The following is a 17,236-nucleotide window of genomic DNA, read 5'->3' on the forward strand; positions in this document are numbered from 1 at the left end:
TAGGAAGTGAAGGCAACACCATCTGAAGTGTGGACCTTTTACTTGTTCCCGGAACCTGCACTTCTGATCCTGAGAATTCTATTCTGGGGTGCCCTCCTATGCTCTCAGGAGCACCTGGCATCTGGGAACATTCATTTTGTCAGGTCCCTCAAGTGCAGCCACTTAGATCCTACACAATCACAGTGTGGGGAGAAGCAGAAGACAAGGGAGTACAAGTTACCACTGGGCAATGTTGCTCAATGCAGACCGAGGCCTCTAACTTCTCTTATTCCTGAAGGGGCTCCACTCACAGATTTCTGCTTCCTAAGTGGGGACAGATTAAGGACACTCATTAAACTGCAGCTGAAACCTTTTTAGTGCTAATTAGTACTGAAGACATATAGAGACCATTCTCTTTTATCTTACAACTTCTATAAATGAGCCAACTGACTTCTAGCAGTGAATAAACTTAAATATTAATTATAACAAGAGCAATTTAGATTTTACTCAAGTTCATTATAATGAGATTTCTCCTTGAAAACTCTGTGAAAACCTGTAAATATCAGTTTGTAGAAATAGAACATTGCAGCAGTAAAGCCTTAAATATTGAACACAAACAGTAACAATAACAACCTCTATTATTTACTGAACTTTAGTTGTATGCGTTTTTACATATGTTATCTTATTTAACACACACACGCACACACGTACTCACGCACGCGCGCGTCCTAGGAGGTAGTTTTCTAATGTCTCTGTGGAGAAACTAAGCTCCCAGAGTTCAAGTAACCTAAATAGAGTCCTGTGACTCCTAAGGTAAACAGTTAGATGTGAAAGATTCTATAGATTTTAGTTAGCAACTTCTGAGAGTTTCATTAAAAAGTTTTTTTTTTTTTTAGTAAAGTCTTAGAAAATATTCAAAATCTTTGGGGCTGTGATAGTTTGACATTAAAGGGTAACCTTACCAAGTTGACATAGTGACCTTGCTTTTCTTCTAAGTTTAAGCCATGGCAACAGGTATAGCGTAGAACAGAGCTGAGAAAAAATAGGCTCCAAGAGTCAGTTTTTATTTTTTATTTTTTTAAACTATAACTTTTAAGCCATGCTTTTTGCTTGTGATTGGTGCCAGTCAGTTATAAAACTCTGACTTTCCCTTAAAGCATTATTCTGTCAGAATTTAGGAGCCTGAGGTTTTCAGATAGGAAAATAATTTATTGCAAAAGAATATATTTAAGGTAATCTTTCTTTTCAAACACTTCAGAAAGAATATGGCATTCATAGTGGATCTCCCCACTAATGTCAATTTTAACATTTTAAAGATTTAAAAAGGAGAAATTTGATAAAAATTTTTTTTTACAAAAGAATCTAAATTCCTGTAAGCATGGACTATTTTCTCTACCTCATCTTTTGCTAATATTGCTTTTGATTATGCCTCTTGAGTCTAATTTGGTAGCTTTTAAAAAACATTTATATATATATATATTTATTTATTTTCATTCCTTACCCAAGGATATTTCTCCATTTATTTTCAGAGAGAGAGAGAGAGAGAGAGAGAGAGAGAGAGAGAGAGAGAGAGAGAGAAACATTGATATGAGAGAGACACATTGACTGGTTGTCTCCCTCATGACCCCAGCCAGGGCAGGGGACTGAATCGTAACTGAGGTATGTGTTCTTGACTGGAATTGCACCCATGACTCTTTGGTCCATGGACTGATGCTCTAAATGCTGAGCCAAACTGGCCAGGGAAAAACAAGTATTTTTAATTGGACACAGCTCAAGGTATCAATTCTTTCCTGGAAAGCAAGCGATATATGAAAATTACAGGAACAGCATTAAGACGACTACTACCCACAAAACCTAGAACACTATGTTCAACAGTGTGCTCTGTCCTTTGTCTTGTTTCAACATCCTTGTCAACAGTGGTCAGTCCTGCTAGGCAGATGGTTTCAAATACAAAAATTTTTTTCTCTATAACTCTTGATATCATAATATTCTTTAATTTACTTATATACATTGAATATTGCAATGTTCTGATCTAGGGAGTGGCAAGCTTAGGCCCACAGGCCAAATCTAACCCTCTGCCTGTATCGGTATGGCTCATGAAGTAAGAAACACTTTTTACAATTTTAAATAAGTAACTCAACAATAGCCTTGATTTTATCTTTTGGCCCCAGATCCTAAATATGGAAAAAAAATTACTGACTTCTATTCTAAAGAATTCTAATTTTCTGCTTGCAAATGTTGATGTCAAGCCCTGGCCGGTTTGGCTCAGTGGTTAGAGTGTCGGCCTGTGGTCCAGAGAGACCCAGGTTCGGTTCCCGCTAAGGGCATGTACCTCAGTTGCAGTTTGTCCCCAGCCCTGGTTGGGTCGTGCAGGTGGCAGCCACTCAATGTGTACCTTTCATGTCAATGTCTCCTCTCTCTCTCTCTCTCTCTCTCTCTCTCTCTCTCTCTCTCTCTCTCTCTCTCTCTTCCTCTCCCTCCCTCCCACTCTATCTGAACAAAAAATGAAAAAATGTCCTCGGGTGAGGATAAAAAAAAATAATGTTGATGTCAAGTTCACATGAAGATCTGGTCTTGACTTAACACAATTTGAAAAGACCCTAAGGATAGAATCATGAGTCATAGCTGAGTGTTCTCAGACTCTGAAATGTTGGATGTTTTGTTTGCGGCCCACTCCAACTCCTGCGTGTCCTGTGCAGGCCAACCTGGTGGTGCAGGAGAATCGCTACATCTTGGCCATGCAGGACCTGCAGAAGGCCCAGGCGGAGCTGGACAACAAGCAGGCAGAGCTTGATGTGGTGCAGGCTGAGTACGAGCAGGCCATGACTGAAAAGCAGGTAACTGCTCTCTGGCATGGGAAGGAAGGTTGCACCCTTCCCTGACTGTGGAAATCCCTGTGTTCCTTTTGTACTTTCTCTCTGCAGAGGTTTGGTTTACAGCATGGATTCATTGCATTTATACAAACAAACAAACACAGCACATCATCCCTCATTAAGCCCCGGAGCTTGTTTCTAATAGACACTAAGGACCATTGGTGAGACGTCAGGGTGTTCAGCTATAACAGGAGTCAGCTCTGGAGTGTGAACATTTTGAATTTCCTTATAATGGGGATGATAACAGTGTCTTGTGTAGTATTTTTTCTTATGGTTTTTAAATCATGTCTTCTCACTTTATCTTATTTAATCTTTGAAACAATCTTTTAGGTAGGCTGAATAAATATCATGCGTTTGTAAAGCACTGACTGTATTGTGTGTTATTACTACAAAAACATGTTCCTTATAGAAGATATGCATAGGCAACCCTGGAGAGGACCACTAGAAATATTTTGCTTCTTATCACTTCATATTTGAACATATGCCTCAAATTACATGTATTTTTACATCCATTTAATACTGTAATAGAGTCCTGGCCAGTTTGGCTCAGCGGTTGGAGCGTTGGCCTGCGGCCCAGAGAGTCCTGGGTTCGGTTCCCACTAGGGGCACGTACCAAAAAAAAATTTAAAACTGTAATAGATAATTCAGTGCATACTGCTTTATAAATTGAATTTTTAACTTAACAATATATCATGGTTACAAATTTTTATGAGATAATTTTTAATGGCTTCAGAGTGCTCTTATTCACAATATACGATGATCTATTTAACCCTCTACTGTTAGACATTTAGCATATATAGTAGACCCTTGAACAACATGGGTTTGAACTATGTGGGTCCTTTATACGTGGATTTTTTTTCAATAGATATATACAGTACTGTATATGTATTCTGTCTTTCTCAGGATTTTAACATTTTCTTTTCTATAGCATACTATATTGTAAAGTATATAAAGTTTTATAAAGTATATAAAACATAAACATACAAAATATGTGTTGACTGCTTAAGTTATTAGTAAGGTTTTTGGTCAATAATAGGCTATTAGTAGTTAAGTTTTTAGGGAATCAAAGTTATCAGGAATGTTCAACTTTTCAGGAAGTTGATGCCCCTAACCCTCACATTGTTCAAGAGTCAACTTTACATGCTAAATATATATATAAAATGTAGATATATGTATTATGCATGAATTCCCAGGTACTGGTTACACAGCTCAATCTTTATCCATATTCCTTATTATTTCATAAGTATACTTTCTTACAAGTAGAATTAACAGTTGTCTCTTACACATTAAAGAGAGTCAGAACCATTTGTTTTTAATGACTGAGCACCCAGTGGCAACAGTATGTGGAAGTTGGGTTAAAGGTCTTTGCAGACATAGGGAGCAGCAGGGAGCGACCTGCTGAGTCAAGCATGGCTGGAATTTGTGGAGGAGCTTCGGAACACCACAATCTGAAGAGAATCTCAAGTTTTACCTGAAGTGAAAGGAGATGTAGTGTTATATAAAGCAATAATGATGCTGGAACTTTAAAATGAAAAATTGGTCCAATTTGTAATAAGCATATGTATTTCTTATGATTTCTTTTGTGCTTTCTGATATTAGCATGTATGTTTATGTTTTATTTCTACTTTTCTTTATAGAAAAATTATAAATGATGCAAATTTCCATAATCTCTCAGTTGTTAACATCTGGGGAGGGTCTGACCAATTGGCCCAGGGCCCCACATGAAAAATCCATCCAAATTCCTTAAAGACAGGCTTGGGCAGACACAGGCACACGGGAATTGAATCTTATGCTTCTAAGAAATGAATGGCTCACATGTCTCAGAAAGGCAGATAATATATAATGTTTTAAATTGCATTTTTGAGCCAGAGGCTGTATTTATCTGAACAAAAGTTTTCTCTTGGCTTTGACCTTTTTTAGACCTTGCTTGAAGATGCCGAGCGGTGCAGACGTAAGATGCAGACTGCCTCCACGCTGATCGGGGGCTTGGCAGGAGAAAAAGAAAGATGGACAGAGCAAAGTAAAGAGTTTGCCGCACAAACTAAAAGACTTGTAGGTATGTAAATGTTTTGATTGATGGGATTATGTGTTGGCTGTGTTAGGGAGTTAACAAATTTAAGCTTTAATTGGAATACAAACCAACACTCAATTACTTTAAAGTCCTGTGTGTGTGTGTGTCTCTAGTATTTCAGAAGAATGAATATTAGTCTGGCCTCTATGCAGTCTTTATTAGATGTGTTAATGACCTTTAAACCTCTCATTATCAGGGCACTTTTGAAGTCTCCTATGAGTGAATGGTGATATTGACCAAGATCACTTTGAATGGAGGCTCTGTCTTCTAAGTTTTGTATCAAACTCAGAAGTCATCGTCTCACACCAACAAATCATTTAATCCAGTGCTTGATCATAGCAGCCAACCTTTGGTGGACCATCTGGACCCTGTTTAACCATGAACCAAACTACTGCTTATTCATCAAGACATAATACCATGTGGTTACACTTTGGTATCTGGAATTTAGTTTAAAAGAATGTGAATTTTTTTTTTTTTCACTTTTAGTATTCTATACAATTACAAGGCTGATCATACAGTTTCTCAGTGTTTTTTTTTTTTTTTGCATTTTAGGGGATGTATTGTTGGCGACGGCTTTTCTGTCTTATTCTGGCCCATTTAACCAAGAATTTCGCAATCTGCTATTAAATGACTGGCAGAAGGAAATGAAAGCCCGGAAAATTCCATTTGCCTACAGTCTGAATCTCAATGAGATGTTGATTGATGCTCCTACGATTAGTGAATGGAACCTCCAAGGCCTGCCAAACGATGACCTGTCCATTCAAAACGGAATCATTGTCACAAAGGCATCTCGCTATCCTTTGTTAATTGATCCACAGACTCAAGGCAAGAGCTGGATTAAAAATAAAGAAAGCCAAAATGAACTGCAGGTAATTTGTGTTTGGATATATTTATTTTACTAGTCAAGTTTTATTGCCTCAGGTCAACAAGTATAAAAGAATAATGAAATATTAATATTTAGAAATGATTTTATCTATCCATTTTTTTTATCTTGCAGAGCTGTTTTCTGTTTATTTCTAGTTTACTTTTTGGTTTATTTTATGAATTTATAATTGACTTACAGTATTATATTAGTTTCAGGTGTTCAACATAATGATCCACCATTTATGTACCTTACAAAGTGATATAAAAGTAATATTAGATACTAATATTTAGAAATAATTTCTAAAAATTGCATTATTTGTCTTTGTGTTGATCTCTACTAATGTCATCTTTCAAAGATTTCAGACTTGCTTCTTCTGTTAGGGCCAAGGCTGTCTTTGATAAATAGAGCGGGTGGAGTTGTATCACACTAAGTGACAGCACTTCATATGGACACTTCATAATTATTTCGTAATTATTTGTCACAAGTGTGGTGGTGAGGGCAAGGCAGTGTTGCCACACAGAGACATTCCATGCTTCCCGGTAAAGGGCAATGGTGGTTTGCTGAGAAAAATCAGAAAGCGTTTAAGCTTTCTTTACCACTTCACCAAATGTGTGGTTCCAAGTAAGGATGTCTAAATTCTCTGGGTCTGTCTCCTGAGAGAGAATGCTTAGGCACAACTGCCTATGAGCTGTCTCTATGCATTGCATCACAATACCATCTCTCAAGAGCGACATTTTGATTTGTTTTCTAGATCACATCTCTAAATCACAAGTACTTCAGAAACCATCTGGAGGACAGTCTTTCTCTTGGAAGGCCCTTGCTGATCGAAGATGTTGGCGAGGAACTAGATCCAGCTCTGGAAAATGTTTTGGAGAAAAACTTCATTAAGACTGGGTCTACCTTTAAGGTAGGATAAACCTTTTTGTGCAGAGCAATGACCATGAGACCATCTGAATGTGACATTCTCAATAGGCAGTTACTCAGATTTGAGTTGGGTGCAAGAGGCATTTCCTTTTCTATACTTCCTGAGTTGGGATTAAAGTATTCAGGAGTAGTCCCTGTAGGAATATCTATTTTGCATGTTTAATAAAGCCTGACTCTATTTTATGGTATTTGACTATGGACAGTTTTCAAGCCCCATCATGCCCCTCTCCCCTTCTATCCCAAATCTGGGCAAGCTGTTAAGAAAATCTGGATACTCTGTCTCTCCTTTGGCTCTGGTGGGAAATTGAAATCATGCAACTCCCTGTCCATACCTATGTTTTGGAACCCTCATTCCAGCCCCATACCCTAGCTACACAAAACCCTGAAACAGCTGCCCCTCTTGACCCTCTCAAGAGATCTTTTGGACCTGCTTGGAAGCCTATCCTAATCTCCCCAGAAAATCTCATCATGCGAGTAGTAAATCTTTTCCTATCCTGTTAATGCATGTGTGAGCCAGATTCTGGGCGGGGAATCCATTCACTTCTTCAGTATGATCACAACAGTTTTGGTGATAAATTCTGTATTTATTGCATGGTATATATTGAACTAACTCCCTTCCTTCCTTCCTTCCTTCCTTCCTTCCTTCCTTCCTTCCTTCCTTCCTTCCTTCCTCCCTCCCTCCCTCCCTCCCTCCCTCCCTCCCTCCCTCCCTCCCTTCCTTCTTTCCTTCTTTCCTAGTAGGTTTAAGCCCTGTGAATGCCCGAGGATCATTTCATTTTTAATATAAATTACCTCTAGGTACGTAATTGCTTAAAGGAATCTTGTACAAAAAGACACAGTAAGGTGCATCTCTGTTTTATTACTTTTACCTTTCTTTTTATAAAAAAGGTGAAAGTCAGTGACAAGGAAGTAGATGTGATGGATGGCTTCAGACTCTACATTACCACCAAACTGCCCAACCCTGCCTACACCCCTGAAATAAGTGCTCGAACCTCCATCATTGACTTCACGGTTACCATGAAAGGTCTAGAAGACCAGTTACTGGGTAGAGTCATTCTTACAGAGAAGCAGGTGAGTGAAGTATGGCCACCCTCCTTTTGCATTATGTTGTGATTCTTCAATGATGAAAACAACATGATAAAAGTTGTAATAGAATTGAGTTCCCCCCCCATTTATTCTGAACTTTTTTTTCATTACTAATTCCCAAGTGTCTTAGGTCACTGTTAACCAATATCTAAATATATTTCATCTGCCTCTCATAGATCACATACATAGCATCAGTTGATTTTATATAGACAAATGATGTAACTGTGAGCGTATCAGTATTATTTTCAGCATCATTATTCTGGTTTTATATTACTTTGTTTTTCTGAAGAGTTTGTCCTATTGTGAGTTCTGTTCGCCTCTGGACTTTTAGTTTTCTAATACATATCTAGGTTTTTCTTTCATTTGATTCATTGTTATGCTTTTGGAATATAAAATTAAAATGCTGTAACAGATAATACTTGTTCTTACTTGTTATCTAAGAAAGTTCTGTGTATGTTGTGAGAAGATAGAGTTTACTGAGAACTTTCTGGAAGATACTGGCTTACTTTTGCTCTATAAACATACCTCTAGATCTGTTCCTTGTTCTGAGTCAGCATTGTCTCCAGGGAACATGTGAGTCTCAGGCAGAGAAATCTAGAGGATTTTAATAGGACTTCTTTGGTGAAACTGGATGGACTCTGAAAGTTGCTATTGATTTTCTTTTGGATTCAATAGCAATGAGGAGTTTAGTTTACTTAACGGCACCTTCTATACTGATCTAAAGATTTATTCAGGTTGAGTTGGCAAAATTTTTAGAGTCTGTTCTTTCTATTACTTTTACCTTTTTTGTATGTTGTATTATGCTTGAGCCTGTCCCTAAATAAAATATCAGGAAATAAAAAATGGCAGGAACGGATGCTAGAATGCCTGCCACAGACTAGCTATCAAAGTGGCAACACCGTTTGGGCATTATTTTTGGAGTCTTAGTGGAGGTGGTTGAGGAAGTGTAGCGCTGCCATGTCATGTCGGCAGGAAGAACGTGGTGGTGACCCACAGCATGCAGTGTGTGCGGGCAGTTTCCCTCCCGCATCTGGGGCCCCTTCTCACCTGGGGCGCCGGCCGCAGGGAGATAAGGGGCTCTGATGGCAGTTTGAATAATATCCTTGTCCCTGGTTTTCTTTCTATTCAGCTGAGATGAATAGGGTCTCCTTGGAAAAAATAATTTAGCCTGACAGATTGTGGTTACAACAAAACAAAACGGCACCAGCACTGAGCTGTAATTGTGGCAGCAGAGGTTTGAGATGAAGCGAGGAGCCCGCCAAGCTCCTTTGAAAAAGAGACTTCAAACAGCTTTGAAAAGCCAATATGGATCCGGGGCCTGGCGTTTTCTTACTTCCTGGGAAAGCTGAATGTCTTGAGAAATTACTCCTTTACTGTCATCTGGCTATCAGAATCCATTCCAGTCTCACAGTAAATGCCTTTTGCAAAAAATATAGTCAGAGTAACGTGACACTCATTTCTTATAATAACAGAGGGTCTCTCACCCGGAGCCACATTGTCCTACAACATGTAATCTGTATTTTCTTTTCTCTAAAGCAAAGCCTCCTTCCCGCAGGACTTAATTTTGATGAATTTTAAGCAGCATCTGTTCTGCAAGCAGCTTTTTATTTTGCAGCTCCTGTTCTTCCCACCATATTCCCGAATCTACTCCCATTGCTACATCTCTCCAGCCTGGATGGTGGCTCGTGGCTCTGGGGTGGCCTCTGGTGCTTTCAGGCCAGTTCCTATGATCTAGTGAGTCAGTTGAGAAGAGCCTATATCTGTGCTGTTTGGACACAGATATAAAAAAGTACTTTTACGTTTAAATTGCTCCTTTGACTTCATTGATGATATAGTCTATGATCACTTTTGGGTGACTATAAAGATGAATATAAAATACCAATATAAAATGTTATAGAACCAAGGTGGGTATTGGAGGCTAGGAAGATCCCACCGCTAGGAAGTTGATACTGGAAAGCATCTAAGAAAATCCCTTAAATGTTAGGCTGACACAGATGGTGAATGTCTTCAGTCAGGATGAGTTGTGCCTTCGCTGGTCTGCTGATTCTTCTTGTGGCTTGGAACTGCAGCTTCTCCTGCAAGGGAAAGACCATTATCCTTTGATTCCATAGTTTCATCAGCTTCCCAGTGTTCTGGGAACACGGGCAGTGGGGAGCCTTCTCACACGGAACCTGGTCTCAGGAATGCTTGGCCATGAAGCCTGCTGGACACACAGGTTTATTTGCTTCAGAAACAAATGGAAACCTCAGAGCATATGAATGCAAGAAGGCAGGCTTTTCAACCGACTTGACACTTTTCTGTGCGCTTCAAGGCAGTCGTTTTAAATGTGTGAGCTTTTCAAGTTCACATCAAGGCCATATTCAGTTGTTGACCTGATTGATGTACCTGTGAGTAGATTTAGACAGCCTCTGTTGTCACCGGAAGGTGATGTATCGAGACCATTTTAAGCAGGCAGTAAACCAGTAGCCCTCCAGCAACTCTCCTTTAAAGAAAACCCAATCTCTTAGGCTCACTCTGACCTTGATCCTGGAGAACAGACAGAAACTCAAAGGGAGCTCTGTAGTATTAGGAGAAAAATACAAATATCAATGAACAACTTCTACTGGTCAGACAATACAAAGCCTCGAGGTAATTACTGTTTAGAATTCTGGATGAGCACACAGGTGGATGATTTATTTCCTTTGGAGGTGGAGGAACTTGAACCTGGTGGAGCTGATATGAGAAGTAATTTAATAAAGACACTTAAACAGACATTGTTATCACTAGCTCACTAGTGGTAGAAAAAAAAAATCAATCTGTTTTCAAGTTCTGTTATTTAATCTTTCTATTTTAATTACCAGTAAGGTACAGAAGAGAAAGACTCTTTGGGAATGAAAGCCTGGGTGACACCTTAGAAATGAGAACCCTGAAAGGCTGTCATCTATTTTCTTTTATGGATTTGAAAACTTCAGTTACATGTGTCATTTATGTACACAATGCATTTCAGTTTTCATTTACATCTTTTTTGAGTCATTTAATTTTTGATCAGTGAATTAATAAATAGTATATTTCCTGAAATTGTACTGAATCACTGCTGTGCTTTCTTACTTTGGGGATACTTTTTACAGCTTAGATAACAATATTACATTGTAGCCTTAGGATACAGAATTCAGAGCACTGATGTTTACTGCTGTGTGTGTGCATGCATGTGTGTGTAAGGGGTAATACCTGTTCTGGGGAAAATGCTTACAGACAAAATTATTTTGATTAATTTTGCTCCTTTATATTAATTTGAAAAATAACTATCTTTTTATATATTGGTGGAACTAAAGTTGTACTCAACAGAAATAAGTTTAAATCAGTCATACAAATTAAAATATGCTCAAAACCATATCCCAATAAAGATAAATCTTGAGTGAAAAGCAAACAACAATTATTCTATTTTCTTTCAAAGATAAATTTTTCCCCACGACTATTGTCTCTTCTAGTGTTTGGCCACTTTTGCACCATGTAATACATATTTTGCTTTTGTAATCCCAAACATTACTTTAAATTATACTTCCTTTAGAGTTATTATTTCATTGGTTTCAAACTTTGGGGGAAATATATAGCCTGGTCTTATTTTAAGCCTTTGACAATATAAATTTATTACTTTTATTGACAAATTTATGTAAATAGTGTTAACAATGATATTAAATTGACTGCGCCCTCTCAATAATATTCACACTTTTACTTACTACTTTTAAAATAAGTAATGAGTAATTTTCCCTGTATTGTATGTATTATTAATAACTGTATATATTTTATTAATAATTGGTTTTCAAGCAACATAGAGGCACAATTTAGTCTCAACCTCATAAGTTGGAAGTGGAGACAAGACTGGAAATGTAGGTCATGACAGGTTTCGTGAAGTATGTTGAAAATTTTGGCCCTTTCCAAACAGCTAAGGTAGATGACCAAAAAAAAAGGGTCAGCCCTGGCCAGTTTGGCTCAGCAGTTAGAGCGTCAGCCTGTGGTCCAGAGAGACCTGGGTTCGGTTGTTGCTAAGGGCATGTACTTCAGTTGCAGTTTGTCCCCAGCTCTGGTTGGGTCGTGTGGATGGCAGCCACTCAATGTGTCCCTTTCACATTGATGTTTTTTTTTCTCTCTCTCTTCCTCTCTCTCCCTCCTGCTCTGTCTGAATGAAAAATGGAAAAATGTCCTCAGGTGAGGATAAAAAACAAAACAAAATGGGTCAGCAGGGAGACTAAGTGTAGTCAGAATGGTCCAGCAAGGAATAATTAATGCCCCAATTAGGGCAGGGGCCATGTAATTGAAGAAAAAAATGGACAGAAGAAAAAATGTTATTCAGGAAAAGACTCAGAAAGAGTTGGTGCAGTTTGGGTGTTGACAGCCCTGGCTCTGACTTCAGCAGACACTAAAGCACATATACTTAGCATAAGTGCAAAATTAGAAAGTTCTCCTTTTAAAAAACCCTTTCAGCTGTATCATTATGCTTTTATGATGATATGTGAACTCTAAAGTATGACTTCTTTGGTGTCAACTTAAGATTTTATTTTTCAAATTACTCATTTCTAAATAAACATTATAATCTTTCTGGAAATCCATGTTGGAAATGAATCAAGGGAGGAGATGGAAGGGACGAGACACGTTCTGAGCAGCTATCATGATCCAGTCAGTGTTTTAGCTGCTTTCAGAGTGATATCCTCACAATCATGCTCTGAGCTGTTTTTATGTCCATCTTGCAGATGAAGAAACTGATGCTTGTAGAGTTATGTAACATGGTCAAGGTCATATAGTTAATAAGTCCTGTGAATTTGGATTCAAACATGTTTTTCTGATGTCAAAACCATTATTCTGCCCACTATTCTATTCCTTTTCTTATCTGTCTTCAGGTGAGGACTTTTATAAAGCTCACCTTTAGGAACTCAGAAATGATAATGTTAGTGTGCATTTATGATTATGGCAATAAGAAATAATTGAAGTTTTTTCCTTTAATTTTATCATCACTGTGTTTCTTAGTGTAACCATAGTATGAGTGTTTTTATTATAACTGCTTTTAGAAAGAAATTTTATGATGGTCTTTAAATGTCACTTGTTTGTACTGTTTTCTGCATTACCTCAAATTTGAGATTCTCATCTGTAGAATAAATGGATTAAAATAACTACTCAGGGAGCTTCCAAATATAACCAAGTAACAGATGGAAACAAAGATAATAAGCACAGGTTTTGCTGGAGTTGCTACATCTCAAAGAATTAAGAATTGATGTCAGTTCAGAGATTTTGCTTTTCTTAAAGTAGGCATTTTCCTTTTCTAGAATGTTCCAAGTCCTGACTCCTTGTGCTCAAACCATGAACTGGAAACCTGGTAGGGTCCTACCCACCATACTTGATCAACCAATGGTGATTACCTGGCTAGAATAGAAAGCACAGGCCGGTGGTCTCTGCTCTTTGCCTTAATGCAATTGTGTTATTACCACCTTTATTTTAACTAAATGGTTTTCCAGTTATAGAGAATTTTCATGTGTGTGCTTTTGATACCAAGACAGGACTAGATTTTTACCTACTTTTTACTCATTGTCCTTCCCATTTTTTTTTTTTTTTATCCTCACCCGAGGACATTTTCCCATTTTTTTGTTCAGGTAGAGTGGGAGGGAGAGAGAGGAACAGAGAGAGAGAGAGAAACATCGATGTGAAAGGAACACATCGAGTGGCTGCCACCCGCACGACCGACCAGGGCCGGGGACAAACTGCAACCGAGGTACGTGCCCTTAGCGGGAACTGAACCCGGGTCTCTCCGGACCGCAGGCCGACGCTCTAACTGCTGAGCCAAACCGGCAGGGCTGTCCTTCCCATTTTTGATTCTTTTATTAGTCTCGAAGTTAGAGTCTCTCATATAACAATTTGACTTTCACATACAACTTGACTTGGTGCCAGAGGGTATCTTCTCTGTTGTTCCCCTGCCCACAGGCTTCCCGCTTCCTCTGGCTTGTTCAGCATCATGGCCGTTTCCTCCTTCCCCAACCCTCACCAGCTGCATCTTCTCTTTTCTTCTTTTCCATTGCCTCTCTCTTGCCAAAGTATCAGGAGGAAGAGATAGCCAGTAGGGATGATAATCTTCTGAAGTCATTCTGTTCTTCAGGGATGACACCGATCTTTACTCCTCTTAGAGAGAACAGCACCTTTGCCGGCAAAGAAGATTTTTCAATTAAAATGTACCTGCAGAAGTAAATGTATTTCATCTGAGACATATATATTTGTCTTCAAGTGTATTTCAATATATTTTCAAATATATGTCACCTTCAAAACAAGCTTAAATGTAATCACAAAAGTCACTTATAATTGATTTGACTTGAGGAAAGAAATGGTTGGTAAAGGGACATTCGTAATGCTTTTAGCAAATTTCACATTGTTTGCCACCAATTCTTCTTTCCTCTGCTAATTCTGCTCTTATTTCGATGTCTGTATTTTTTTGTAGTCAAATATTGTAACTCTAGTACAGGAGCTTAGGGCAGCCCTGTAGGTTAACTTTTTAAGGAATGGCCAAACAATAGTTGTTAATTAAGGAAGAAAATATATTTATGTAAATTTACAGGAATTGGAGAAAGAAAGAACTCATCTTATGGAAGATGTAACTGCAAACAAAAGAAAAATGAAGGAGCTAGAAGATAATTTGCTTTACCGGCTGACGAGTACCCAGGGGTCCCTGGTGGAAGATGAGAGTCTCATTGTTGTATTGAGTAACACAAAAATGACGGCCGAGGAGGTTACACAGAAGCTGGAAATTTCAGCTGAGACAGAAATTCAAATTAACTCAGCTCGGGAGGAATACAGACCTGGTGAGTTTGGTAATGAAAGACTAATGTCACAGGAAAATGAAGCGTGAAATAAATGAGAATTAGAAAAATTGACAGAAGTAAGGACATTATGCCGATGACTGTGCAGAGTGGGGCGGCCATTTATGTTTTGTGGCATTTCTATTCAGTAAAATTTAGATGAAAGTATTTTATAGTGGCATTAATTTTCTAGGTGTCTATAATGTGTGTTAGTTGGCAAATCTTTTAAAGTTCTTAGGAACTGCCCTGCCTGGTTTGGCTCAGCAGTTGGAGCGTTGGCCTGTGGTTCAGAGAGTCTCAGGTTCGGTTCCCGCTAAGGGCACATACCAATCAATCAATCAATCAATCAATCAATAAATAAATAAATAAAGTTCTTAGGAACTTATTTTGAAACTAGAAAGGAAAGGGAGAATTTTAAAAGACTATATGACTACAAATTAGTGAAATTTGAGGAAAGAATGCACCAATTTGGGGCTGTTTACTAATTTATCACTTGGCAACAAGAAGCTAGTGTTTTGTTTACAGTCTTTGTAATAGGAAGGTTGTTCTCTGGTACCACAGGAACTCTTCAGATGTATCCACCAATTTGAAAATTGGTGGTATTCATTGGTTACTAGAGGAACCTCCTAAAAGAATTCAGTCTCCTTTAGTAAGTTATCATTACTCTTGGAAAAATAAGCAAAACAATATCTTCTATTGGTGGAGAGTCAGGAGCATCCTCTGCGGTGCCTTGTTTTGCCAGCTTGAGGTCAAGGTTAAGCACAGCTTCTTCATGGCGCTTAAGAATGAGGTCCTTCCAATGCGTACACAACTTGCTAGGTGTTAAAAGCTTTGATATCCACTCATTTGTCTTTTCTACCTATAAAAATACAGTAAAATACAGTAAATGTATCCTTAAGGGATCTCGGAATTCTAAAATGGAAAGTACCATTTGATAAACACAAATAGAGGACTACTTAAACAAAGCCTAAAAGTAAGAATTAAATAGGATGAGCATCGCTCTAGATTCCCATTGCTGATACAGTTATTAATAAGACATACAATTAAAACTTGTTGTTTTCATTTAGAGTTGAGGCTGATTGGTGGCCAGGTCATTAATTTTCCACTCTGATAGTGCATGCAACCTTACTCTTTGTCTTTCAGTGGCTACACGGGGCAGCATCCTCTACTTCCTCATCACCGAGATGCGCTTGGTTAATGAGATGTATCAGACTTCACTCCGCCAGTTTCTGGGCTTGTTTGACCTTTCCTTAGTCAGGTGTGTTGGAGTTTGGAAAGCCAAGCTGAATTCTATATCTGTGGGCTAGAATGATGACTTTACATTTATAACTTTCTTTACCTTTGCTGAGTCGTTTTGTTTTTTTTTAATCTAAGATTAGTGCAATTACTAGTGTGTTAACAAATCATTCTCATGTGTCATTTTATGTTCAGAGAAAGCTCCACCAACTATTCATCCATTGATTGATTCTTGTGGTTTCATGTGTTTCTGTTAAACAAGAAAATTCCCAAGACACTGTTGTGAGTGATAATGCCTGGCGGGTAAAATTGATTTAGACCACGTCGTGGACTCTGTTATGTTATTTCATGTTGAGAGAATGCTTGTTATTTTAGATTTAGAAGTCTTACCCTTGATGTGTACAAAATAAGAATTGGCCCTCCAAAGTTACTTATTCACTATTCAAGACGTTGTTTTTATGGACAACTGAAAAGGGCAGGGGGATAAGTCTGATTTCAATGTTCTCTGCTTCAGGTCTGTCAAGAGCCCAATTACAAGCAAAAGAATTGCTAATATCATTGAACACATGACCTATGAGGTCTATAAGTATGCAGTTCGGGGCTTGTATGAGGAGCACAAATTTCTGTTCACCTTGCTGCTTACCCTGAAGATTGACATCCAGAGGAACCGGGTCAAGCATGAGGAGTTTCTCACCTTTATTAAAGGTCAAGCTAACATGGGAAGCATTGTGCACAGGTGTAGGTGTAGGACTGATTGTGAAGGTCATGTGCAATATTTTCTTCTGGTTGTAATAGTTTCCTTGCATTTCATTGCAGATTGCACTTATGTGAGATATTTTATGTGTTCCTTTATTGTATGAATATTTGTTTAGAACCTACTGTGTGCTGGAGCACAGAATAGGCACTTGGAACACATCAGTGAACAAAAAGAAGAATCTTGCTTTTGTAGAGTTTATATATTTTTTGGATGGGTGATGCAGAGAAAATATAGTAAAACAATAAGTAAATTATATAGTATGTGAAAAGCTGGTAAGGACAATGAAAAAACAGAGCTGGATAAGGTTGTGTGGAGTCAGGGAGGTTTAAAATTTTAAATGGGATATTTAATGGGACCTCTAATGGGGTAGGTCTCCGTGAGAGATGGGCAGGTGAGTAAAGGCCTGGAAGAGCATGGAGCACTGGCCCTGGGGACATTTAGAGGAAGAGTGTGGAAGGAAGAGTAGTCGGCTCTGGTGGAAGCAAGGAGTATGGTGGAGGAAAAGCAAGCAAGTAGGGTGACTGGAGTGAGTGGGTGACATGACTGTGCAGCTCAGCCTGTGGATACTTATTCTGAATCTACTGAAGCATTGCTCACAGACAGGCCCCAGTGAAACTGGAACAAGACAGC

The 17,236-nt window shown here is 38.4% G+C and overlaps 1 protein-coding gene across 1 annotated transcript in view; it reads left to right on the plus strand.

Moving 5' to 3' along the window:
• Nucleotides 1-17,236, plus strand: part of DNAH5 (dynein axonemal heavy chain 5) — a 286,089-nt gene that overhangs the window by 233,225 nt on the left and 35,628 nt on the right. The window contains exons 63-70 of the mRNA XM_036278902.1: nt 2,679-2,816; nt 4,773-4,908; nt 5,476-5,792; nt 6,540-6,695; nt 7,601-7,783; nt 14,373-14,616; nt 15,757-15,871; nt 16,364-16,554. Coding sequence (XP_036134795.1) covers nt 2,679-2,816; nt 4,773-4,908; nt 5,476-5,792; nt 6,540-6,695; nt 7,601-7,783; nt 14,373-14,616; nt 15,757-15,871; nt 16,364-16,554 — 1,480 coding nt within the window. The remainder of the gene's footprint in view (nt 1-2,678; nt 2,817-4,772; nt 4,909-5,475; nt 5,793-6,539; nt 6,696-7,600; nt 7,784-14,372; nt 14,617-15,756; nt 15,872-16,363; nt 16,555-17,236) is intronic.

This window comes from Molossus molossus, unplaced genomic scaffold, assembly GCF_014108415.1.
Source record: "Molossus molossus isolate mMolMol1 unplaced genomic scaffold, mMolMol1.p scaffold_m16_p_3, whole genome shotgun sequence".
Classification (NCBI taxonomy): Eukaryota; Metazoa; Chordata; class Mammalia; order Chiroptera; family Molossidae; genus Molossus; species Molossus molossus.